The 24,070-nt window shown below is 50.3% G+C and overlaps 7 protein-coding genes across 7 annotated transcripts; 3 read left to right on the top strand and 4 right to left on the bottom strand.

Annotated features, from left to right (window-relative positions):
* Positions 1-3,506: 3,506 nt before the first annotated feature.
* POX_a01545 (uncharacterized protein) lies at positions 3,507-5,417 on the top strand (the record flags this gene model as incomplete). Its single annotated transcript, XM_050110473.1, has 2 exons — positions 3,507-3,554; positions 3,642-5,417. 2 exons carry the CDS (start codon positions 3,507-3,509, stop codon positions 5,415-5,417), a joined length of 1,824 nt encoding a protein of 607 aa, XP_049974241.1.
* Positions 5,418-6,442: 1,025 nt separating this feature from the next.
* POX_a01544 (Disintegrin and metalloproteinase domain-containing protein B) lies at positions 6,443-8,913 on the top strand (the record flags this gene model as incomplete). Its single annotated transcript, XM_050110472.1, has 2 exons — positions 6,443-6,515; positions 6,590-8,913. 2 exons carry the CDS (start codon positions 6,443-6,445, stop codon positions 8,911-8,913), a joined length of 2,397 nt encoding a protein of 798 aa, XP_049974240.1.
* Positions 8,914-9,775: 862 nt separating this feature from the next.
* POX_a01543 (Centrin-3) lies at positions 9,776-10,891 on the bottom strand (the record flags this gene model as incomplete). Its single annotated transcript, XM_050110471.1, has 2 exons — positions 9,776-10,285; positions 10,613-10,891. The coding sequence occupies 2 exons, from the start codon at positions 10,889-10,891 to the stop codon at positions 9,776-9,778; spliced, it is 789 nt and encodes a 262-aa protein (XP_049974239.1).
* A 1,198-nt stretch (positions 10,892-12,089) lies between these two features.
* On the bottom strand, positions 12,090-13,316 carry POX_a01542 (uncharacterized protein; the record flags this gene model as incomplete). Its single annotated transcript, XM_050110470.1, has 1 exon — positions 12,090-13,316. The coding sequence occupies one exon, from the start codon at positions 13,314-13,316 to the stop codon at positions 12,090-12,092; it is 1,227 nt and encodes a 408-aa protein (XP_049974238.1).
* Positions 13,317-13,694: 378 nt separating this feature from the next.
* Positions 13,695-15,293, bottom strand: POX_a01541 (ATPase WRNIP1; the record flags this gene model as incomplete). Its single annotated transcript, XM_050110469.1, has 1 exon — positions 13,695-15,293. The coding sequence occupies one exon, from the start codon at positions 15,291-15,293 to the stop codon at positions 13,695-13,697; it is 1,599 nt and encodes a 532-aa protein (XP_049974237.1).
* Positions 15,294-15,874: 581 nt separating this feature from the next.
* POX_a01540 (putative aminotransferase) lies at positions 15,875-17,811 on the top strand (the record flags this gene model as incomplete). Its single annotated transcript, XM_050110468.1, has 8 exons — positions 15,875-16,203; positions 16,281-16,365; positions 16,425-16,530; positions 16,594-16,666; positions 16,729-16,882; positions 16,945-16,958; positions 17,032-17,455; positions 17,521-17,811. The coding sequence occupies 8 exons, from the start codon at positions 15,875-15,877 to the stop codon at positions 17,809-17,811; spliced, it is 1,476 nt and encodes a 491-aa protein (XP_049974236.1).
* A 764-nt stretch (positions 17,812-18,575) lies between these two features.
* Positions 18,576-21,728, bottom strand: POX_a01539 (uncharacterized protein; the record flags this gene model as incomplete). The annotated part of the gene is made up of 6 exons (XM_050110467.1): positions 18,576-18,766; positions 18,831-19,991; positions 20,057-20,125; positions 20,218-20,295; positions 20,406-21,006; positions 21,072-21,728. 6 exons carry the CDS (start codon positions 21,726-21,728, stop codon positions 18,576-18,578), a joined length of 2,757 nt encoding a protein of 918 aa, XP_049974235.1.
* Positions 21,729-24,070: the final 2,342 nt, after the last annotated feature.

Raw genomic sequence — 24,070 nt, 5'->3', positions numbered from 1 at the left:
CTATCGTAATCTCGATTAGCCTGCCAGGAAAGGCAATCAAAAATGAATGGCAAAATTCTTTTCTGCTAGAACTTACCCGGTCTCCACGGTGTGATTTGCCATGTTCATCTTTAATTTCCGCTCTACGTGGGTCCCACTGTCCAATCCACACTCCCAGCCCGATGCCCACTTGCGAGAACGTTGTGTGGATGTCCCGAGCGAGTTCATGTCGACCATGCCCTCTGCCTCGCCGGAAAGTCGTGTTGGGTCTACATCTTTTGCGGCAGTAGCAAAGTGTGCGGAAAGCGTCTCGTCATAGTCGTCAGTTCTAGTTCGAGTGCAGAATCCGGTCATCACCAAGTGTGGACTCAGATTCCCCTACTTCGACTCGATCTGCAAGATACGTACAGCAGATGTTGATCTCAACACCAGCCATTTGATAGGCGGCTCGAGCTTGACTGCGCTTAATCTCCGCCGCGCCCGTCGGCTGTTCTTTGCAATCAACGCCGCCCAGCCGGAGAGAAAACTCAATCAGGCCCCAATTTCAGGCGGACTCCACCCATGGCTTCTAGAAGCCAGCCCGCCCGACGCACTCGGAGCTTGAACCATCCAACCGTATGGCGGCGTGGTCAGGACAGACTACACTATTCTTACAGTTACCACAAAGATTGACTTTAACCCGGATTTACTCTCGCGAATCGGACGGTAGACTACATGGAAATCCATTATTTAGACCTTTCTCCGACAAACAACGATCACATGAGATTGAATCTCGACGCGATCGGAACTTGCAAGAAAAGGGCTGGACCGTGACCTTTCGAGTCACATCTCACCGCCTATTCCATGACCAAGTACTTTCAAGGTTGCTGATCCTCGCCAAGATGAGTCACCTCAAAGACCCTGAAAATGATCAAGACCGGGGTGAAAATGGTGCTTGGTGTGCATTCCTTCTTTGATGCGCATCGTATCGCCTCAATTGGGGGCCAAGAAACCATTTTGCCCTTTACGGGAGACAGAATAATAGCCCCCAAAGATGCTTATTTCCAAAGCTTGCATGTCTGATCCGGAGAGGTAGATCTTCCAGGAAATCCAACGGCATGACTCGAAGGCTACGTGATCAGCCTATCATCTACAACCCGATTGGAGATGAGAGAGGAGTCCTCTCCATGACCTTGTCCACATTGCTGCCCTAAAGGATGACATGTTTTCTGGCCGACGAGGGAACGATTTTTGAGATTCTTTTTTTTTAAAACAAAGAAACTCCTCCCTAGCCTTAAGATCATAGTGGAAGTCATGACCGATTCTCCACAATAGGCAAATACGTTCTGTATCCTAAACTGGCTAACTGGCACCAAAGCGGTCTTATTTCTGTGCACCGCTATGCAACGTGTGTAGAGGCTGTGCATGCTAGCTATCCAGCATGATCCACTTGTCCAGACGCACGAGCCATTCTTTCGCTGCTTTTTCCACGCTGTCGGATCTGAGGACCTCCCTTTGTCTCCATCCAACGGCCCTGCTGTTGTACGCGGCTGATTGCGTTGCTAGTGGATTTCTGAAGCAGTGTTGCCTTGTGATCTTTTCAACCCAAAACTCGAGGGAATAAGACTTTGATTCCTCGGCAATAGCAATTTCAGGGAGAGCTTCCTGTTGAAGCTGCCATAGAAGCATCATGTGAACTACAGAACAAGTCTTAAGCAATCAGGCTCGGCTGGAAAGCCGAACATGTAAGAGAAAGACGGCTCAAGGGTCGATCTCTTCCGGCGACGTTTGCACGTCGATGAACGGGTTGGTGTCTTGATTTTCTTGAATCATTCCAATATTGCAATTATCAGGATTGGCTATGAATTTCGCCCCGTTCGTCGAAAACCACGTTGGCACTGTCGTGCTCAATTGTTGGAGCTAAAAACAGCCAAAAGATCGATCCCTTCAAGGGCACAAAATCTGTCCATGAATTGATGCACAGACAGCAGACGACCCAAGCCTACAAGATCAGGCGGGCTGCTCCTTCGAATGCCAAGGAGCCCATTTACTTGGTACTGCTCTGTTTATTCGCTGGTTACGCCTAACATATCGCAGGAAGTGTTGACACTCACCTAGCTGACGCAAGCCCTGGGTCAAGCCCAGCGGCGAATAACTCGTTCAATCTCACTGTTAATAACTATTTTCTACAAGTAACTCCCCCTCAACGAGGCCCCCAACTCAAGGTCCCACTACAATCCTTCTGGCAACTTTTGAGTGAGGCGAATCTTGGCGTCAGAGGTCAAAGATCATGACTCGATTAAGGAATGAAACAAAGCAGACTCCGGTCAACGTAGGGATATGTTGATCATTTCGCTGCCATCAAGCTTATCAATCTCAAATAGGAATTTTTGAACATAATACTGACACCTAGTCATATTTGGCAAGCTTGGTTTGGAAATCGGTAGAAGAGTTTCGGTCTGACGAGTTCCAGGGGCCAAAAGTTTGATTTGGGCAACATGTTTCAAGCCCTTCGCTTCGTTGTCAGGTTTGGGGCGAAACGAATCCTTCAAATCAGCGGTGTGAGGAAGTTGAGCTTCAACTTTTTTTTTGGTTCTTTTTGTTTTAGTTTCTCGTCCAGAGGGACTTTGAGCTTCGTAGAGTTTCCCTCGTCGTCTATGAGTTAAGTGGCTCAGAACGGGGCTGAAAGACCCCGGCTACGCTTGACGGGCATCCAGTATATTGAATTTTCTACATGACGCGAGTATGAAGTCCTGAGAAGAATACCGAATGGTTCCCGGCTACGGACCTAATTACCTGAGGAGACATTCGATGGCTTTATTAGAATTCGCAGGTGCCTGGTCTGGGGTTTTTCCTCTTTAACCTGCCATGAGCTTGGGCTTTGATCTTCACGCTTCGATACACTCAAGTCGAAAGTACTTAAGATCGTGGGTGAAGTTTCATGGCTGGGAGGATATCTATTTGTAGGTTCATTAGATAGAAGCTGGACGACCTCGGGAAATCCCATTGAGCACGCAACTACCTTGGGACCGATAATAAATAATTCTTTGCTGAGGTTCCTCAAAGTTAGGCTGCGGAACAACTTTTGGGGCGCTGATTTTTAGCCGACAGATGTCGAGAGATTTGCTATATCAAAAGGCGAAAAGAGTGCAGTTAAAATAATGAAAATACATGGTCGAGAATATCTACAAAATGCTGTGAATTGATCCGGTAGTTGTATATCCTTTTGTATCTGATTGACGAATAGGACGTATGATGTCTGTAGAATGAAACATGTATGATGGCTTATGTTCATTAGTGCTATACCTTTACTCTGATTAGAGGGCTGCTGATTACATGTAGGCGACCAGAGCCTCGGCCACGTGAGTTAAGATAGCAATAGTTTGGATGCCTGAGGCGGATAGAAGAGCAGCGGAGCATCGATAGGTCGATTCGTGATCGATTCCAATCTGAGAATACTGAGCTTCATCTCCTAAGCACGCGCATCCGCGAGCTGCACATGGCCATTTTAAAACGTTCATGGAGAAGATAGTACCATCACCGGAGTGATGGCTGCGGCACCGACGCGCAATGACCGTCGAGTCATCCTTCACCTAGTAGGTAACGTGGTCCTAAGCACACACTTACCCACACACAAATGTCGTAGCCCCTTTTTACGGCCTCACGTTGACCTGTAAATTTAGGACTACGACTGCTTTTATGCTTCTGTCTTTGAAGCAGAGCAGCCAGCGTTGAAGTCACTTCCTCTGGCGGTGCAACAGAAGCAAATTGTGGTGACCTGCAATTATGAAGCCCGCCGGCGGGGCTTGCAGAAGCTCCAACTCATCAAAGATGCGAAACGTATCTGTCCTGACGTTGTAGTTGTGCTGGGTGAAGACTTGACCAAGTTTCGAGATGCCTCGAAGGAGCTGTATTCATTTATTCGGGGCTTTGTTTGGGGTGAGCGAGTCGAGAGGCTAGGCTTTGATGAGCTTTCTTTGGACGTTACGGAAATGATCGATTACAACCTGCAGGTCTTGAACCCAAACGATCTCACACGCGCCTTTTTCCATTTGGATCCGAAGGACCCCACGATCGGGTTTACCTACGATGCAACTCGTTATCTCGGGAGGACATTCCCACCGATCCCCGAGGAGGTGACAAAACCATCAAAGATGGACTCGCTGGACTTGAGGTTGCTTCTGGGTTCTCATCTCATGGGACATCTTCGTGCTCGCATGGAACACGACAAGGGCTTCACAGCTACTGGGGGCGTTTCAACTTCCAAATTACTGGCCAAGCTGGTCGGTAGTGTGCATAAGCCAAACCAACAGACAACTTTAATTCCGCCCTACGAGGCGGGGACCTCTTCCTCGACGGAGGAGAGCAATGTTTCCCAATTCATGGACGCCCATGATATTCAGAGGATCCCGGGGATTGGATCACGGCTCGCGCAAAAACTGAGACTCAAAGTCACGGGCAGAAGCGATGGGGAAAAGAAACTGACTGTTCGAGACGTCAGGGTCTTCCCTGGTATGAGCCCCTCCGTACTTGAGAAGACTCTAGGTGGTCCCGGTGCGCCAAAGGGAATCGGCATCAAAGTGTGGGGGATTCTTCACGGAGTCGACCATACCGATGTCATGGAAGCACGCGACCTCCCCACCCAAATCAGCATTGAGGATACCTACGGTCGCGGGCGCCTCGCTACGGCCGAGAATGTCCGGCGTGAATTAACCGTCCTGGCTAGAAGTCTGATCCGTCGGATGAGGACGGATCTGCTAGACAAAACCGACGGCGACGAGGCTGAGTCTCGATGGCTGGCCCATCCTCGGACTCTGCGATTATCGACCCGTCCACGCAATCCTCCAGAGACAGATGGTGCCCGTTCGTACAATTGGAATCGGATCTCTCGATCGGCTCCACTGCCGAGCTTTGTCTTCCACGTTGACGAAACCGTCGATTCGATCGCCGAGCGACTGGTTCATGAACACGCGATGACCATGTTTCGCAAACTCCATCCTGACAGGACCGGGTGGGATCTCCAGCTGATGAATCTCGCGGTCACCAATTTGGTCGAGAGTGCAGGGGATCAGAAGCAAAGTAGTGGGCGAGACATTGGCAAGATGTTCCGTCAGCAGGAGGCAGTGCTACGGAACTGGTCGGTGCACGAGTCAGATCCGGCGGAAGCGCGGGGAGCGGTTGGCCATCGAGCCACTCCGAGTCCATGCCAAGCCACTAGAGGCGAAGAAAGAATGCAGCAGCCTGGCGATGATACCAGCGCTGCAGCAGCAGCTTGGGCAAAGAGCCCACTGGAGAATCAGGACTGGCTGGACGAGGAGGAAGATGAAGAAGACGAATGCGACCAACTGTGGCGAGTGAGTCCGGCAAATGTGGTGTGTTCACTCTGTGGCGCCGTGATGCCGCACTTTGCCCAGTTGGCACACCAGACCTTTCACGCCGCCGAGAAAAGCGAGGATTGAATCGTGAGATGGTTCTCTGGCAACACCCACCGTCCAAAAGTTGACGACGTGATCACATAGACACTTCACACGTGGTCTGGACAGGACAACCCTCATAGGTCGGCCTCTTCAGTCTCCAAAGAGTCTCACTTGTAGAACGATTCTGCCCAGGAGGGATGGATATCAGAGTCTATGATTTTGAGATGTAGATGGACCACGGATGCGACCTCGACCCCTCGAAGGTGCATCCACCGCAGCATGATGCCCTGAGATCGCTGAAATGTCCGCACAGTGACCCTCACACTACTTTCAACCTATTTCACTAGTCCGTCATCTACATGAATGCCATATGTTTGAACGGGCCTTTCGATGCCCCTCGCAGTCTGCCCGAATCCGAGATTGCGAGAAGATTACGCGGACTAGAATGCTTTGAACTCTGTTTCTCGATTCGTGCCAAGTCCCCCTCCGGTCCGCCCATCCTGAGGGCTTGGCGAGACTTGCGGGTGGCGCCTCAGCGCTTGGCTGTTGAATGTCCTTTCAAGTTTCCCCCAATTTGCTCCTGTCGTTGTTGCCGACTGGGTCGTCTGCATCTCTTCTTTGACAAGTGGGAGTCGCCAGTAAGTCTGGCCGGGAAGAAAGTGACACAGCATTCAGATTGGACGTGAGGCAACCATCTTCCATACCGAGAGTGTCTTCTTCCTCCCTCATACTTCGTGTCCGATATCCTGTTACTGTGATTGATAAGCGTCTTCCGACCGTCCCCCCTGGTGTTCCCCAAACTTCGGGTGCCTCTTCACCAACCCCAAGGTATCATCCGTGGTTGCCTGGAAGCGTCCAAACTTCCTCCCTTCTAACATCATCGGCTGTTCTTCTTTTCTCACTCTCTTTTTGGATTTTTGACGGTTTTTTTTGACTCCCCCCTCTTTCATTTTGCTGTTCAATTTGGGGGCACTCTCATTGACTTTTTGATTCCTTCTTTTCTTGATCGTACTTTTCGGTTTCTTTTAATTTTTTCTCCCCTATCTTCAATCAGGGCTGCACCGACGATGAGAACTCATCGGTGCTTATGGCCCGTTGCAGGGGCCTTATCGGCGCTACTGGCGCTCGTTCCGGTTCAAGGTGAGGCGCCGATCCCGTCCGGATAGGACGACGGATATCCAACAGGGCCAACAGAGCTGATTCTCTTTCGTTAGCGCGGTCGCTCGCACCTGAAGCTATCCGCCAGGTGACGCCCATCGTGAATGCCGATATTCGAACCCCAGACCACCAGATCGACCATCTGTCACATTTTGACCTTACATTTGAACTACAACGGGACGGACAACGTGTCAAGCTAGAGCTGGAACCAAACCATGTCATCCTGGCGGACGATGCTACCGTTACATACGTCGACGCCGACGGTCTCTGGGCAAGTGAGCCGATTCACCGTCATGAACATCGAGTCTTTCGAGGTCAGGCTTTGCTCGGGTCAGACAAGGGACGGTGGACCCCAGCTGGCTGGGCGCGAATCACCCTGAGACAAGACGGCGTCAACCCTCTCTTTGAAGGCGGCTTTAGCATCGGTCAGAATAAACACCACATTGAACTGCGGTCAACCTATCTGGCCAAAAAACGGCCCATCGACGTGGACATCGAAGAGCGGGAAGGGGAATACATGATCGTTTACCGCGACACGGATATGCTCAGATACCACAACGAGCTCAAAAAGCGTTCACTTGGCGATTCGACAGGCTGCGCGGCACACGAACTTGAATACAACGCAGATTTGACAAATTCGATCTTTCCAGACGGGCTCGATCAGCCGCATAGCGAGTGGGGTGTCACCCCCTTGAACTCACTGTTTGGGCTCACCAAGCGTCAAAACGATCTCGGCGGAGTGTCTGGTAACACCGCGGGCGTGAATCTGAAGAGTACAGTGGGCGACACGTCGGGATGTCCCAAGACCAAGAAAGTTGCTCTCATCGGGATGGCAACCGACTGCGGGATGACGAGGGCGTTCCAGAGCACCAATTCAACTCCCAAGGCAGCTGCCAAGGATTGGGCCATCAACATTGTCAATACGGCATCCAATCTTTACGAGCAGTCATTCAACGTCTCGATCGGCCTTCGCAACCTGACCATCAATGATCCGGACTGCCCTACAACTGCCTCTTCGGCCTTGCCGTGGAACGTGGATTGCAGTAGTCAGAACATGACCTGGCGGCTGAACGAATTTTCGAAATGGCGAGCTCAAAATGCGGATTCCAATGCGTACTGGACATTGATGACATCCTGCCCGACTGGCACGGAGGTGGGCGTTGCCTGGATGGGCCGCCTGTGCAGCACGGATCTCGTCGAAACGTCGGGAAATTCAGTGTCGGGTGCCAATGTCGTCGTCGGCACTCAGGGTTCGACGTGGCAGATCTTCGCCCATGAGACGGGACATACCTTTGGTGCAGTGCACGACTGTGACTCGCAAGCGTGTGGCCAGAAGTTGCAAGATTCTTCTCAGTGTTGCCCGCTGTCACAGAGCAGCTGTGACGCCAATGCGCAGTACATCATGAATCCGTACGCCGACCCCAAGATGAACACCTTCTCCCCATGTACCATCGGCAACATCTGCTCGGCGCTGGGCCGGAACAGTATCAAGTCGAGCTGCCTCTCGGACAACCGGGGCGTCGTCACGTATACTGGTAGCCAGTGTGGAAACGGTATCGTCGAGGCTGGAGAAGACTGCGACTGTGGGGGCGAAGAAGGGTGCGGGAATAACTCTTGCTGTGACGCCAAGACGTGCAAGTTCAAGAACAACGCTGTCTGTGACGACTCCAATGATGGCTGCTGCAACAAGTGTCAGTTCTCCCCGGCGAACACGGTCTGTCGACCCAGCACGGGGCTTTGTGATATCGAAGAAACCTGCTCCGGAAACTCGAGCACATGTCCCGGTGACAAGTTCAAAGACGACGGCATGTCATGTGGCAATGGCCTCAAGTGCGCTAGCGGTCATTGTACGAGCAGAGACTACCAGTGTCGTTCCGTGATGGGGACCCTACTTAACACCAATGACACCTGGTCGTGTGAGAACACCGTCGAGCCCTCGTGCAATCTAGTATGCGGAGTCTCCGGTGGTGTCGGACCGTGGGCCGGTGGCACTTGCGTCGATACCATGCAGAACTTCCTAGATGGCACGCCGTGTGACGCCGGTGGCAAGTGCTACGGTGGTCAATGCAAGGGCTCTTCCGTGGGAGGATGGATTGACGATCACAAGAATCTTGTGATTGGTATCTGTGTCGGCGTAGGAAGTCTCATCCTCCTTGCTATCCTCTTCTCTGGCATTAACCGATGTCGGGCTGCCAGGACCCGGCGGCAGATGGCGAAGAGCATGCGCCCTCCGCCGATGATGGGCCAGTACCCCGGCCCTGCGCCTGGTTATGGGCCTCCTCCCCCTCGTGGGCCACCACCGAATCAATGGTATGGGCAACCTAATGGCGGATATCCGCCCAACGCATATCAAAACGGGCCGCCGGCGCGCTACTCGTGATGGATGTCGATCACCTCTCTTTCTTCATTGCTCTTTTCGCTTCTATATAAACTTGAGGAGTCCACATCCCCCCCCCCCCCCCCCCCCTTTCTTTTTATCCTCAAGACTCAATTACCCTCACTAGCTGCATTGATGGCGTGATTTCTTTTTGGTTCAATGGGGAATTTTCTTTTTCGTTGACATGGAGCGCGCTAGACCATGTTGCCCTCGCTCTCGGACATATAATTCTTGTCTGAATATTTTCTTGCCTTTTTTCCGCAGACCTTTTGAAGACCTCATCTAGGTACAAGGGTGCCAGCAGGGCTGGACTCGCTGCTAGTGTCTCCATTCGAGATAGGCTTCTCCTCTCCCTCATCCTCTTCCTTCTTGTTCATCGCTCATTCTATGACTTCAATCTCTCTCTCTCTCCCTTCTTCGACCAATTGGGATTTTGTTCTTCCACTGAGTAAGATAGCAGACGACAATCCCTTAGGTTGTGGATTAGACTCACGAAACCAGCCAAGCTTAGACGGTTTATATTCCGGATGAGGCTGTATACACAATTGAACAGTATTGAGAGCGCCAAAATGAACCACGGGCTTCAATGAGGGGGCACAAAAACAAGAAACGAACAAGCGCCTGAACAAAGCGGGAAAACCAGAAAACCTCGAGTCAAAGGCCTGGAACTGGAGAAGATACCTATCAAACCTAAACACCGGAGACAAAGTACAAAAAAGCAGACCATTTCCCCCTTCGTCATACAAGGCATATCAGTATGGAAGACCCCTTCCATCCAAGCTGACGACTGAAGACATGCATCATTCGATTCAGAGAGAGAGAGAGAGAGAGAGAAGAAGCACGACGAGTGACGGAGAAAGCCAAATCATTGCCAACAAATTCCCACAAAGGCCTCCCTCGTAACACCGCCGACACCCTCGAGATCAAACTCCTCAATCATCGCCCGTAATTCTTCCTCTTCCAATCCGGTCTCGCCCAATTCGCGAGCCACACGACGCAAGTCCTCCAGATCGATGAACCCCTTCCCTCCTTCATCGAAGAGCTCAAAGGCGCGGAGGATTTCATCACGCGGGTCACGCTCGAGGATCTTGAGCGCGGTGACTGCTTGGAATGAAGAGAGTGGCATGAGCAGATTGGATGGATGTTGAGGGTTCGAGGCTGTGTTGAGCTTGGAGTGTTGTTGCAAGGTGGAGGATTGCTGCTGTTGCTGTTGCTGTTGTTGCTGCTGTTGTTGGACTTGGGGACGGGGAACACCGTATGTTGTGAGGAGAGAGATGAGCTCTTGTTTGGTCAAGGTGAAGCCGAGTGCGCGAAAAGCGACGCGCAATTCGTGATAATCGAGATGGCGATCACGGTCGAGATCGAAGAGAGTGAACTAGAGTCCGCATCACGCAGTGTATCCTCGTTAGCTGGTGATTTCTGCCTTTTTCTTCAAGCGCAAGCTCGTTCCTCGTTGCTTCTCACGCGTCCTGTCGCGCATTTTCTACAAGCTCCACATGAAATCTTCGCCAAACAGTAACTGATCGCGACCGTCCTCGATCTCGGTGGGAGATACAGACAATGTCGAGGTGAAAGAACAAGAAAAAGCACACACACACACACACACACACACACAACACACACACACACAAAAAACACTACCAGCAAGACTACCACCCATGTGCAGGCAGTCACGTTCCCAAATCCAATCCACTCAACTTACAGCTTCATTAATCTCCTCTCTCTGCTCTTCAGTCAATCGACTCAACGGATTCGCATCCTGGCCCGCCCCATGAGATTGTGTCGCGGCCGGCGCATTTGTAGATTGCTGTGTCTGTTTGGGCCCATCAGCCCCGCCAAAGTCTGCAGAAGCTGCATTTCCTAGTCCTCGATGCCTCGAGAACGCAGACGCGCTAAACGGCATCGCATTCTGATTCACGGAGCGCTCGGGCAGCTTTGCGCCCGCGTAGGAGCGCGACGCGAAGGGTTGGCCCGAAGCCATGGCCGGGGGAGGGCGATTATTGGGTGCTCGTTGTTTTGCCTGGACTGGAGGTGGCTCTTAATCAATGATTTATGTTGCGAGACGCAAAGTGGTGTCGGTCTTCTCGAGTCGCAAAGTACAAAGAGAGAGAGAGCGCGGTGGCCTCAGCTCGTGCGCCTGTCAAAAAGTTTGGGTTGTGGCAGCTGGTGAGTTCCCACTGGAGGCGGGCGTGGAGAGTCGTGTTTCGTGTTTGGCGGTGGAGGAGAAAGAGGGTGAAACACGGAGTGGGGAGCAGTCGATCAGCCACCAGACCGTTGGAGACTTGTGGATGTAAACAAGCCAACACGACCTCCAGAATTTTGATATTTTGGTGGAATGGGAAAAAAAAAGAAAAAGAAAAAGGAAAGGAAAAGAGAAATCGAGGTGAAAGCACATGTTTGATCATAAATGGTGCTTAGAAAGACTGTGTCCATTCTGACTACAATCGTCCTGTTGCATTTCTATGAGACGACTACTCTCTGTCTCTCTGTAGCGAGTCGAGTCAGAATTAGGGCTGGTACACTAGAGGACAGCATCAAAGTCAAACTCTCCATGAGAGATTCAAATTGAATTGCATGGATAGGCGACTCCAGAAACGGGGTCTGGAATTTTTTCAATGTTGTGTATACCAACTCGAAGCGCCTTTCTGATCACTTCACGACCAATGAAGCACAAATGGGATTCAGCGTAGACAAATGATTGTATTCTGACGCTAGTCTACTTTCTCTAGTCTCTTTTTTCAGACCAAAAACGACTCTGTTCTTGTGCGTTGAGCAAAGTATGATGTGAGGGGGTATCGTAGCAAAGGGGTGCAGGCAATCGATTCAGACCAGGACGCGGACTTTCTATCCCACGAGGGAAACGCAAAAAGGTGAGTGGAAAGAACGCCACAATGACAAAACGCCTAAAATAAGGGAAAAGACACTTGGACTTAAACACAGTGCGACGGGAAAGAAGAAAAAGAAAGGGAATGAAAAGAGGAATTGAGTCGAGACGACTTGGGCTAAAAGCATTTGCGCACGCTGGCTCCCCCACTAAAGATGGAGAAGAGTCGCGGGCCCACAAACACGACGAATGGTGGTGAATATTGATACATTGTGTTGAAATTTGCAGAGGGTGATGGTTGCCGAAAGATTGTACGGATGAGGGTGAACAGAGACCTGATGAGTGATATCGAGGATCAAGGAGTCCAGTACCCTGAGGTGTCTGGCTTGGCCCGGGTTTGAGTGGAATAACCATAAGCACCGACAACGCGGCGCATGCCAAACTCTCTGGGGTTGCAAGTGAACGCCTCGAAATGCGCATCGAATGGGACGATATGTGAGTAAATTAGGCCTTCATCCGACCTGGGATCCACGGTCGTGTCGTCAGGAAACTCGGAGGGACTGGATGAGGGAGGATACTGAGTCGTGTCGCTATCTCCCCAACCGGAACTTGAGAAAACCGAAGGCGCAGGCGAACTGTTGGGCAAAGATGACGGGGTTGTGAGTCCTGACGATCCCACCGCCATAGGATGAGGGGTGGTCAGTCGGGATGATGGTGTGGTGATAGGCTCGGGAGAGTCATCCATGCGTCCACTAGGAGGAGAAAACAGGAGCTTGCTACCAGTAGTTTTGGCTGGGCTGCGGACTGCGCCAGTTCGAATGCACTCGCATCCACGCTGAGTACAGGGTGGGCAGGGATTACCCGGTCCACAGCGTTTTTTCCTCTTGTTACATGCCACGCAAGCTCCACCACTTGCTTTTAAAATGCGCATTCCCTTCTTCTGTTCGTCACGCTCACGTTGAGTGCGGACCATTTTATCCCGATGGAATCTCCCGTTGGCAGGATCCTCAAGCAAGATAGTGAGCGGCAAGTCCTGTGATCGAGGAGTCGCCGTAGGAGTTGGCTTGTCGACATCGACGGGCCCCGTACAAGACGGCCCCGCAAAGACGCCCTCGTGTATACTGAAAGTATGCGAGATCGTGATGGTGGGGAGTCTTGCGGATGGCCGGCCTTGCGGTGCTTTATCGAGCAAAGCAGATCCTTGCAGTGGTGGAGGATCTTCAGCAGAGTGGCCGTAAATGGGTTGCGGCAGGGTGTTATAATAATAATCGAAGCCGCTTTGGGGCATGGGTCCACAAAGCCCAGGCAAACGAGCGGTTTCAACAGGTAATGCCCAGGTTTGAACAAGTCCTCGGCTCGGCATGGTGTTGGAGTTCATCTCAGTGTTCATCTCAAAGTGAGAGATGGCTTCGTCAAGAGTGAAGGCTTCGTCGAAGGTGAAAGGAACGAATAGATCTCCTGAGAGGGGCAGATCCGTGACCTCAAACCCATCCAAGTCGAAGTCGATGTCTGAGGTTGGGACTTGTGGTTGTTGTCTCGCAACCTCTTCATCGACAAACATGGAAAGACCGAGCGGGTCCATCGTGATTGCCGCTCAGATGCACGCGGTGCCCTTCGACGAAGGTGCGGAGAATGAAGGAGGCAGCGAGAGCCCTTCTCAAGAGAAGCTGCTACCTCAGGACAGACGATGTGGAAGAGTGTGGTAATCAGGAAGGAGGTCATCCTTCCTGCCCAGAGATATGATGACGAGCACTACTCCTAGCAACATATTTCCGCAAAAGGGAAAGTACATGATTTGGTGTCCCTAGTTCAGGCCCAGTCGGATGACGATCGATCGCTGATGAACCATGGTGTGAGCAGCTCAATGAGATGTCGGGTGCTGGGATCGTTCTCGAACAGGCGGCGGAGGTCCGATATAGTTGCAGAGAACTTCAAAAGACCTTCAAAAAACCCCCCCATTTTAGCGCAGGTCCGGGTCGCGCGTCGTTCCAAGGTCCAAATCTTCCAAAAATGTTCGTCCTAAAAGCTTCTCGGGAAGATAGTCCTGCTGCACTTCGCCATCTATGTAATTTGGATTGTACTTGTATTCTTTACCATAACCAAGTTCCTTCATCAGCTTGGTCGGGGCATTTCTCAAGTGAATCGGGATAGGCAGTCCTGCAATGCCCGGTTCATTGAGAGCAGCAAACGCATTGTTGAGACCGCGGTAAGCCCTGGTGCTCTTTTTCGAAAGGGCCATTGCCACGGTTGCATGTGCCAAGTTGATACGAGCCTCCGGCAGGCCAATTTTTTCAACGGCGGAGTGAGTCGAAATGGCCAATGTTAGCATCGTATTGTCGGCCAGGCCAATATCCTCAGATGCAACGACTATCAACCTTCGAGCAATATACAGCGGATCTTCACCGGACTGGATCATGCGTGATAGGTAGTAGAGCGCTGCGTCCGGATCACTCCCTCGGATGGACTTGTGAAAAGCGGAGATCGTATCGTAGTGTTGGTCACCAGCGCGGTCATAGACCAACGTTTTGGTCAATGCCGACTTGATGTCTTCTTTGGTCATGCCAGGACGTTTCGACAAATCCATCGCAAGCTCAAGGAGGTTCAATGACGTCCGAGCATCGCCATCCGCAAATCGAGCAAGGTAAGATATTAATTCGTCGTCGACGAGCTCTGATGGCGCATAGTTTGGCCCTTCCGTCTTGAGGGCTCTTTGCAGAATTGAGATGATATCCTCGTCAGTCAGCTTCGAGAGCGTAAATGTGCGGCAGCGAGAAAGCAGTGCGTTTTGGACCTTGAATGAGGGATTCTCAGTGGTAGCACCTATCAAAGTGACCTGTCCACTTTCGACGGGACCCAGAAAGACATCCTGCTGTGATTTGGAAAATCGGTGAATTTCATCACAAAAGATGATTGTTTTCCTGCCGGTGAGGCCAAGCTCGCTCCGAGCCTCGCCGAATATTTTCTTGCACTCAGCCACACCGGAACTCGTACTGTTGATCTCGACAAAGCGGCTCCCGACCATCGAGGCCACCACGCGTGCAATCGTTGTCTTCCCTGTGCCTGCACTTCCCCATAGAATCATGCTTGGCACCCGATCTTGCTCGATGAGGCCCCGAAGAATCCCATTCGGCCCAACAAGCTCCTGTCCACACACCTCATCCAGCGTCTTTGGACGCATTCTCTCAGCTAGCGGGGCGGCATTTTTGAAGGCATTGATTTTGGGCCGCTTGGGCTGAGGTTCACCAGCTTCTTCGCCTGAGAGCTTCACTTTATTCTGTTGTTGGGACAGCGGCGAGTCCTGTCCAAATGATCTTTTGCCATTGAGCGTTCGGGTATGCGTCCCTGAACGCGAGGGAGTCTCTTCGGCAAGGCCGGGTTGATTTTGAGTTCTTCTGGCGGACGGCGGCTGGAAAATACTCGGGACTGGTGCTTTGGGAGCTGATTGTTGATCCGTCGGAGAGGAAGATGGCTCCTCCACGAAGCTTTGGCACGCCGAATCGATGTGGTCATTGATTTTCAGCGAGGAGACCGGCTTCTCGCATATTGGACAGAAAACCATTACGTCCTTGAGTCACACAAATCAGAACTGGCACATTCACTGCCTGTGAAAGTGACTTTTACTCAGAGCCTGTCGCAACTCTCGAATTGAATTGCGGAGACGCGTCAACGGGAGTCCCGCCGCGGCGCCCGTGAGTCTTGCTTAGTCACCACCATCTCGAAGAAAGCTCCGACCGCACCGACCGAGGCTGAAAGAAAGTCTCGGTGCCTGATTTGAATGGCGGCAGTTGGCCGAAGTATGTGTTTTGATGTGTGTTGATGAGCTGTCTACGACAATCAAGATTGATCTCCAGGGCCCGGAAAAAAATAACTGAGCAAATAATCATGAGAACGAAATAAGCATGAAGCAAAAATCATTAAAGAGGATGGGTATTTTCGAAAGATCGTGGCATTTTCAAACTGCCCATGTAAAGGTAGACAGCGAAAGATGTATCACTGCGGATTGTTGACGGAGATTACGGTCCGAACCTGATTCCCGAGCTCGGGACGGTGAAGCACGCCATTAGTCGCGCGTGCGGGATGATTTTCAGCTCCGCAATCGCCTTCAATTGTGGTTCAGCACGTTGACACAATTATCCCCTCATGGTCGCCGGTGCCGCACTTACACTTGCTAGACTTGTTCGATCCAAACCGAGGATATTCAGCTTGCCCACGACTTCCGCCGCTTCATTTCTACCCCGCCTTCTTAGTCCACCAGCGAGAACAATGTCCGCAACGGCTGCGCGGCCCGATCCCTTTCGGCCTGCGAAGCGCGTCGCTGGCCAGCGCCAGGATGTCTGGTGCGTTGCGGAAGCATCCATTGAGAGGTCTCGACAAGAATGGTCGCTTATCAGAATGTACAGGTCCATCGTGAACGAAGCTGCTGCTGCTTCGCCCGTGCAACCCATTGTTAACATGGGCCAAGGCTTCTTGTTAGTAAACATGTCGCTTGAAATAAGCACCTGATGCCACGATATGGAATGTGAAGCTCATTTCATACGTTGCGTAGTGGCTACAATCCGCCTCAATTTGCCATTGATGCCGCCAAGGAAGCCATGGATCGTGTCGAGTGTAATCAATACTCTCCTACCAAGGTAGGTCGTGACAGGATGCCTGCGTGCTGTTTCCGGTCCTAAAGCTGAATTGTTTCCAGGGTCGCCCTCGCCTGAAGAAGGCCATTGCTGATGCCTATTCGCACTCCTTCGGCCGTACTTTGAACCCCGAGACTGAGGTCACCATCACGACCGGCGCAAACGAGGGTACGTTATACGGGACAAGCGTCGTTTTCAGAAACAGTATTGACAGACCACCGATACTCCTAGGTATGCTCAGTGCATTCATGGGATTCATTGAGCCCGGCGACGAGGTGATCATTTTCGAGCCATTCTTTGATCAGTAGGGCTTTCCTGACATCAGCCTAAGCTCGCAGATGCCAAGTACTAATCCGCCATGAGTAGGTATATTAGCAACATTGAAATGCCAGGTGGTACCATTCGATATGTACCACTTCATCCTCCCAAGGATGGCGCTACCAGAACCTCTCCTGCTTCGGAGTGGACCATTGACTTTGACGAGCTCGAGAACACCATCAATTCCAAGACCAAGATGATTGTAAGTGCTGTGCTCTTGGAGATATCCAAACGACTACGGCCCAACTGACTTTGCATGACTAGGTTCTGAACTCTCCGTATGTTTGAATTACCACAGAGTTTCCCACGAGTTGCGATTCAGTTGCAATTCAATTCTGACGTTTCACACAGCCACAACCCCGTTGGAAAGGTCTTTTCCAAGGATGAATTGCAGCGTATCGGCGACCTTTGTGTCAAGCACAATCTGATCATTCTTTCTGATGAAGTATATGATCGTTTGTATTACGTGCCATTCACCCGAATCGCCACTCTTTCCCCCGAACTCTGGGAGCGCACCATCACCGTGGGCTCAGCTGGTAAGGCGTTCTACGCCACAGGCTGGCGTGTGGGATATCTGATGGGCCCTGAACATTTGATCAAATACGTTTCCGCCGCGCACACCCGTATCTGCTACAGCAGTGTCTCGCCTCTTCAAGAAGCCGCGGCTGTGGCTTTTGAGCAGGCCGACAAAGCTGGTTTTTGGGAGCAGAGTCGACAGGAAATGCAGCAGAAAATGAAGCTCTTCTGCGAGGTCTTTGACGAGCTTGGTATTCCGGTATGGATTCCCAACCACACGGTCCCGCAGCCTCTCAATTTCTCTATGCTGACCTGCCTTCGCAGTACTCTGAACCAGAGGGTGGATATTTCGTCCTGGTCAACATGTCATCCGTCAAGCTGCCTGCCGAATACCCCTTCCCACCGCATGTGGCCAACCGCCCTCGTGATTTCAAGCTCTGCTGGTTCTTGATCCACGAGGTTGGCGTCGCTGCGATTCCGCCCACTGAGTTTTACACTGACGCTAATGCCCATATTGCCGAGAATTATCTTCGTTTTGCAGTCTGCAAGAATGACGATGTCCTCGAGACTGCGAAGGAAAGACTGCGTGGGCTGAAGAAGTATATTGCAGAGTAAATATGAAGGCCTTTGTCTCTGATCCTGTCCCCATATAATCTAACTGAAATTGGAGCAAATTCTGATCAAGGAATGAATGTACACCGCTTGATGCTCATCACTTGGGCTTTCCAACTGACATCAACTGGCTGATTGTGTGAAATATTTCGAGAAATAATGGTTATTTCATTAGCACTAGCGACGTTACTGCCATCCGCACACCAAACCACATGTGAGTTTCTGATAGGACTTGAGAGTTCCATGGTGTTTATTTGCCTTCAATCTTGATGTCGGCAACTGGGTCGCACGGTAACCACATCCATGAGAAGTAAATACGTACTGAAGCGATCATGTGTTACGGAAGTTTGCAAATTGGTCCGTTGCAATGGACGTAGTCATCCAGTTTTCTATGTTCTGACAAAGTTGTAGCTGTCACTACCAAACAGCATCCATAATGTTCGAACAGTAAGTGTACTCGTCGAGATCCTGAGGGATAGTAGGTGCCCGTGTTCAGCATCTCCGCGTCTCAATTCAACAACAGAAATATTGACTGCACCCAGACCTAATCATCATAAAGGCTGTGTGAGTCGTGGCGGTTGTGGCTCTGCTGTATTGAAGGGGTTTCTGGTCTTCATACTCTTCTTCTTCCATAAATCAAGCCCTCAATCCGTACCTTTGGACACCCCTTAAGTTAACAAAATCCATTCATCATCATAACACAAAGCTTCATGAAATGGCAATCTCTCCTTAACATCTTCCTCCTACCCACTCCCAAGAACCCTTGCCTAATCCATCCCATGCCTCGCCGCGCCGAAACAGCCGTTGTTCTTCTGCCAAGACGTGATCAAAGCCCTCTCCCCTCGTCCTTGCGTAGACTCCTTTGACAGTGGGATGAGTGGTTCGATTTGCCCGGAGAATCCAATAGTTTGCTTCTTCATCAGAGACAAGGCACTCGAACCGGCGCGTCCAACAAGGGCTACCGAGTAGGTATGCTCGTTCTGACACACAGATTGGGTCCCGACAATGACGAAAGGGCAAACCGCGCCATTCAGCCTCGCAGGCATGCCGGAGGCCAATATCACGAGGTTCAAGCTCAATCGCCAGCTCCAATGCCATTTGTTGTCTCACCTTCATGTCCATTTCCGATGACCACTGCTGTAACGACTGGAGTCTGTCCCGTAGCATGCGGAACAGATACTCCACCAGCGGCTGCACTTCAAGAGATTCCAGCAGACACACTGCAAGTATCCGACGGAAACGGTCTTTCATTTCAGGGTCGTCAAAGTGCACGACCTGAACAACGTGATGTGAGCAACTTCCATCCCGGATAATCGACTCTGTCTGGGAGCCTGTGCAGTCGCCTTGGTCGGCAAATATGAAGTAGTCTCCTGCATCTTGTGCAGTACTGAACCACAACGCCTGCCGGTGACGCTCAGGTCTGTCCCAGCCATGCTTACACGGAATCGCAGGAGGTCCGATGAGGACATCTGGAGGTATTGAGTTTTCCACGCACGGTTCTTGCATCGTGAGTTGCCCACAAATCAACCAGTGGGCTCGCGCATCTTCCCGCATGTGCTCCTTTCCGCAATATTTGACATACGAATAAGGCCCACAGAATGGGCAGATGACTGACTGGCTATCCCACATACTGCATCGCACCTCGCAGCCCGCTTTTGCACACTCAAAAGCATGGTATGTCATGTCCCAGAAGAACTTTGTTTCTCCTGATGGTTTTGACGGATTAGATATTGCACCTTCAGCGAAGCTTGGTGAAGACGGCGCTGGAGGGGCTAGCTGCGGCCGTTGGACTTCTTCACAAGACTTCTGGAGATTTTTTTCAAAATTTGAAGACCAGGTGACAGAGCGTTTTCTTGGGTCATCTGTTGTTCTTAAAAAGCCATCTCCTCGAACCGGGGGAGTCCCAGGAGCAGAGGCTTCTTCTTGGCTCTCACAGTCGGGTTGCAGGATAGCCTTAGCAGGGAGCATATCTTTTTGGGAAAACCATGGTTTAGCCTCAGGGTTCAATGGCTTGGTGATATTGTGCTCTAAATTTGGCACCGAGCACTGTGGATGCACGGCTTGGGCGTGAGAAATGGCTTCATCACTGTGCTTCGAGTCACCCCTCGTATCAACGGGCTTCGCCAGAGAAGTAAGCAACGATGAAACACGTCGGGCCACACCTTGCTTACTTTCAGGATTCGCTACCCAAAGTTTGTATCAGAGATGACTGACACACAAGACCAGACCCAGAGCCGGATGAACTTACTGTGTGAAGGGCACTGGCTTTCTTCAGACTTCGTTTTAACACCATTCTCGGTTTTCAGGCCCACGAACCCTGAGACACATTTCAGCGAACGGGAGCTCATTGCAGTAAAGAAGCTCGTTATTTCTTCAAATAAAATTCATGGAGAGTCATGGCGCACTTACCTTTATCACCGGGATCGTGGACATCTGTGGGCAGTAGCCCTGCTGGGAAGCCTGGCAAAACTTCAGTCTCCAATCGATCTAATGTTCCATTGTCAGCTGCATATCTTTCACGTCAGAAACTACCAATCATGGTCTTCAACACAAAATAAGTCACTCGTCTATACATAAAAAGTGGACATGAGACTTACCGGCGATCTCTTCTGCTGGCCTTTCAGCACACTGCTCGCCAGTGAAGACCGAGAAAGCCCTCGAAGTTTGGGTAGCGAGACGAGAAAAAACATTCGGCTGGGATGAGTCCGAGAAAGATCGGGGGGAGCTCGCCCCGCTTGCTGTAGCCAGCGACGAACAATCATATTCTTGGATGCAGTAAGGACCAACATTGTCTTGAGACTTCGCTACGTCTTGCCAAGAGACTTCCTGCTTGGGGAACTCTGTCTTTCCTTCACTTGCTTCATCTTTCACTCCATCCGCTTGTTTTAGTGGGCTCTGATCTGCAATCCCAACAGCGAACGTGTCTTTCTGAGTATTCGTTTCTTTCTGCTTCGAGCTTTGGATCTCGTCCTTTCCCTCAATTAGGGGGTTGACGTCTTTTGGTTCATTAGTATGGCATGAGTTTTCGCCACTATGCAGGACAGGCGCTGTGTGGAAGCTTTGGGCCGCACGTTTTTGATCTTGTGAGCTTCTAGCATAATGGGTCCAAGGAGCGTTCTGACGTCGATAATAAACAGCAACCCAGATCCGAGCAGGTAGAGTTATCAACTGCATAAAATGCATTCTCTGGTTCATGGCCTATACTCACAGTCAGATCGGCCATTGTTGATTTGGGAAACACACGTGGGAAATGAACTGCTTACTCGTTCCTGGCCCACGGCAGACTTATACCCATCAGCGTGCCTATCCACAACTAGCACAGCAGTTTCACCTGTGTCGGCCCGAAGTTTGAAAAAGAGGTTAGACGAGTGCTGTGTCCAGCTGAGTTTGCAATCATATGGCATCACAGTATTATTCCACTGGAAGTTCTTGTTGTCGAGTCGACTACTTCGCTTTGCGGCCAGAAAGTAACTAGTCCTTCTCTTCCCAACATAGGTCTCTGTGATACCATGTGGGTTTGAACCATCGATCAGGTCACGGACTGTGCGAAGTAGGGCAGCTCGGCCTCCGGGGTAATCTGCTGGCAGCTTGAAGGTGTACTGAAGTGCGTCGGCTGCGTCGTCGATATGCCCCTCAAAATCCTTTTCTGGGGACGTTGAGGAGACTGACAGAACCAGTATCGGGGAAGCTTCCCGCCACTTGACAACTTGCAAAAGCAACACGTTATCGGCAGAGTCATCACAACTCCCCTCCGGTCCGGAGAATGAGTGCAGCTTCTTGTCTGAGTCAAGTACGAGGGCGTACTCATCCTTGGGCTGGGTAGGTAAGCCAGAAATCAGACTACCTTGGTTACCCATATTCTCATAAGAAGAAAGATCGATGGGTTTGGTTGGTAGATTTGATATGTCGGGTCTTGGCATGTTTGAGTCAATAACCGACTTGCGTGTTATCAAAGATCAAGACTCACATGTAAAGAAAAGGCCCCGTTTGATAAATGGATGATGCGTGGGAACACTGCCTCGAGATTCAAATAAACAAGTGAAGGTAGGATTTTCAGTGAGAACCTAACTTACTCGATCAGCATGATCTGATTTGATGAGACGGCTACTGGAGAGTTTACTCACGGGGACTTTGAATAGAAGGTTGAGGCTGAAGAGATATTTCCGAAGAAGACAAGTAAGGATCCACAAAGCCCTGAAAATTCGAACGATTGATGATACCAAGTTTTTTCCCAGAGATATAGTGCGGACACGCGATGAATATCGAGATTCAAAGCCAGTATTGGGATGGAAATAGGCGTCTGTAGTTGAATCTCAGACGGTATGTCAGTAGGGAGAGTAAGATCATGTACTGAAGTAATGTAAGTAAACGCAAAGGTGCGTCCTGGTAGAAACTAAATGTGAAGTGGAAAAGACGCGGCGGCCTTGAATAGATATGCAAAGTAAATAGAGCTAGTGTCGAGAGAAACATGGAATTTCCTAGATGTATCAATCACAAACAAACAACAAACAGCCACAGGCACCCCTAAGAACATGCTCGAATGGCTTGGAGCAAACATTATCTCTTCCTTTGAAACGCAAATATGAACTTGTGAATTCATAAACTGTTAATGACCTCGTACAAATTAACACTGCATCTGAATGCAGTCTGGCAAATAGAAATTTACTGATCGAGGTGCTCCTCTTTGATTCTGCCTTCTGATGAGGTTGAAATAAACAATCGAACATCTGGAATCACTAGGTAGCTACTAACCGAGCCGGTTCCGGATTTCAACACTAACTAAATCAACAACGTACACGAAGCTTCCATAGACAGTACCTTGATGTATCTAGCATCTAAGTAGCTCCACTGCTTAACAAAATATCAAATAACGCATGAGAACTTCTAGTATAGTAAGCGCTCGGTATTATCAGGCCCTAGGTTTCATTCCTATGTTGATATGAAATTTTCTTTGAGATTTACGACGCATCATCCCGCTTGCTCTCTGGAGCCCGTACTACTAGTAGTAGTGAAATTCTTTGCCCGTGAGCAGTATGTATCGGTTACGTCTGCTAATGCATACAGGCATGAAAAAGCAATTTGGTCTTCAGTAGCTGCTGAGTTGTAGATTCTTTTAATGATGTATTCCACCGGTTTGGCTTGAGCACTTTCTTATTCTTTGTTCTGAGGTACTCGGTTGAGACTGAAGTTGTTATGCTACGGTGAAAGCTTCACATGATTATACTCAACATAATTCATGTTCGTAATCTTTTATCCCATCTTATTTATTTGGATAGGCATTTGAAAGCTACCTAAATGGTTGACGGGGAATCTGACAGCGTGATCTGAAGGCTTGTCGTGCAGCTAAGCCCAGACACCAACCTCACGAGTGAGCTGCCTGTCACACAAAGTGGAAATCCCCAGATCAGGTCAATCCTAAGCTTTGCGAACTACAGGGAAATCAGCTCCTATTCTCTTACAGGTATGAATAGAATCAATACATGCAAGAAACATCTCGAAGGCCTAAACTGCCTCGGTAGTGGGTTTAATTAAATGTACCTTGTGCCTAATTATCCAGACAAAATCAGTCCTTGGAGACCTTAATTTGGAACCCTGTCGATTTTACCTTGTTTCACTTGAATACTTCCATAGATAGAGAGGTGACCACACATGGCTTTGTCTGAGTACTGGGCCTATCAAAGAAAGCCATTGACTTGCACAGCGAGAGCGAGGATCTACCTAAAGGTGGAGACTATTACCTCTTGAGGTAGTTCAGAACTCCGAATGTATATATTTCCACATGGAGAATTAGCACCATCCCCACTTGAGCACATGCCAACGGAAGTAGGACGGGTATTCAGCAACTTTAGATAGCCACCTTTTATTAATAATTAGGTAATGAGGAGATTCAAAGACGTGTCGGTGTCTCCTTGGTGTTTAAGCCTACCGACCTCGAGCAGCGCCCGAAGGAATAAGGAAAGGATCGAATGCTGAAGACATCAATTGGTTGATTGTACATCGACTTTGACAATCTTCCCAAATTTCAGTGGCCGCAGGTCCACTGACGTAATCAACCGGCCGTGCCCAGTGCGCACACCGCCCTTCCTCGTGACTGGACTGCCAATTTGTCAAGGCGTCACTCCCCGCATGGATACCAAGTGGAGCAACGCCACGGTGGTCATTCAATTGGATTCCGCACAAGGGCAGTGCTCATCCATGGATTGACTCATGGATGTATAGGATTGGCTTTATTTTGACATTTCCATTGTCGATCGCCAGGGCA

Source organism: Penicillium oxalicum, chromosome I (genome assembly GCF_001723175.1).
Source record: "Penicillium oxalicum strain HP7-1 chromosome I, whole genome shotgun sequence".
Lineage (NCBI taxonomy): Eukaryota > Fungi > Ascomycota > Eurotiomycetes > Eurotiales > Aspergillaceae > Penicillium > Penicillium oxalicum.
This window is presented reverse-complemented; position numbering and strand designations above follow the sequence as displayed.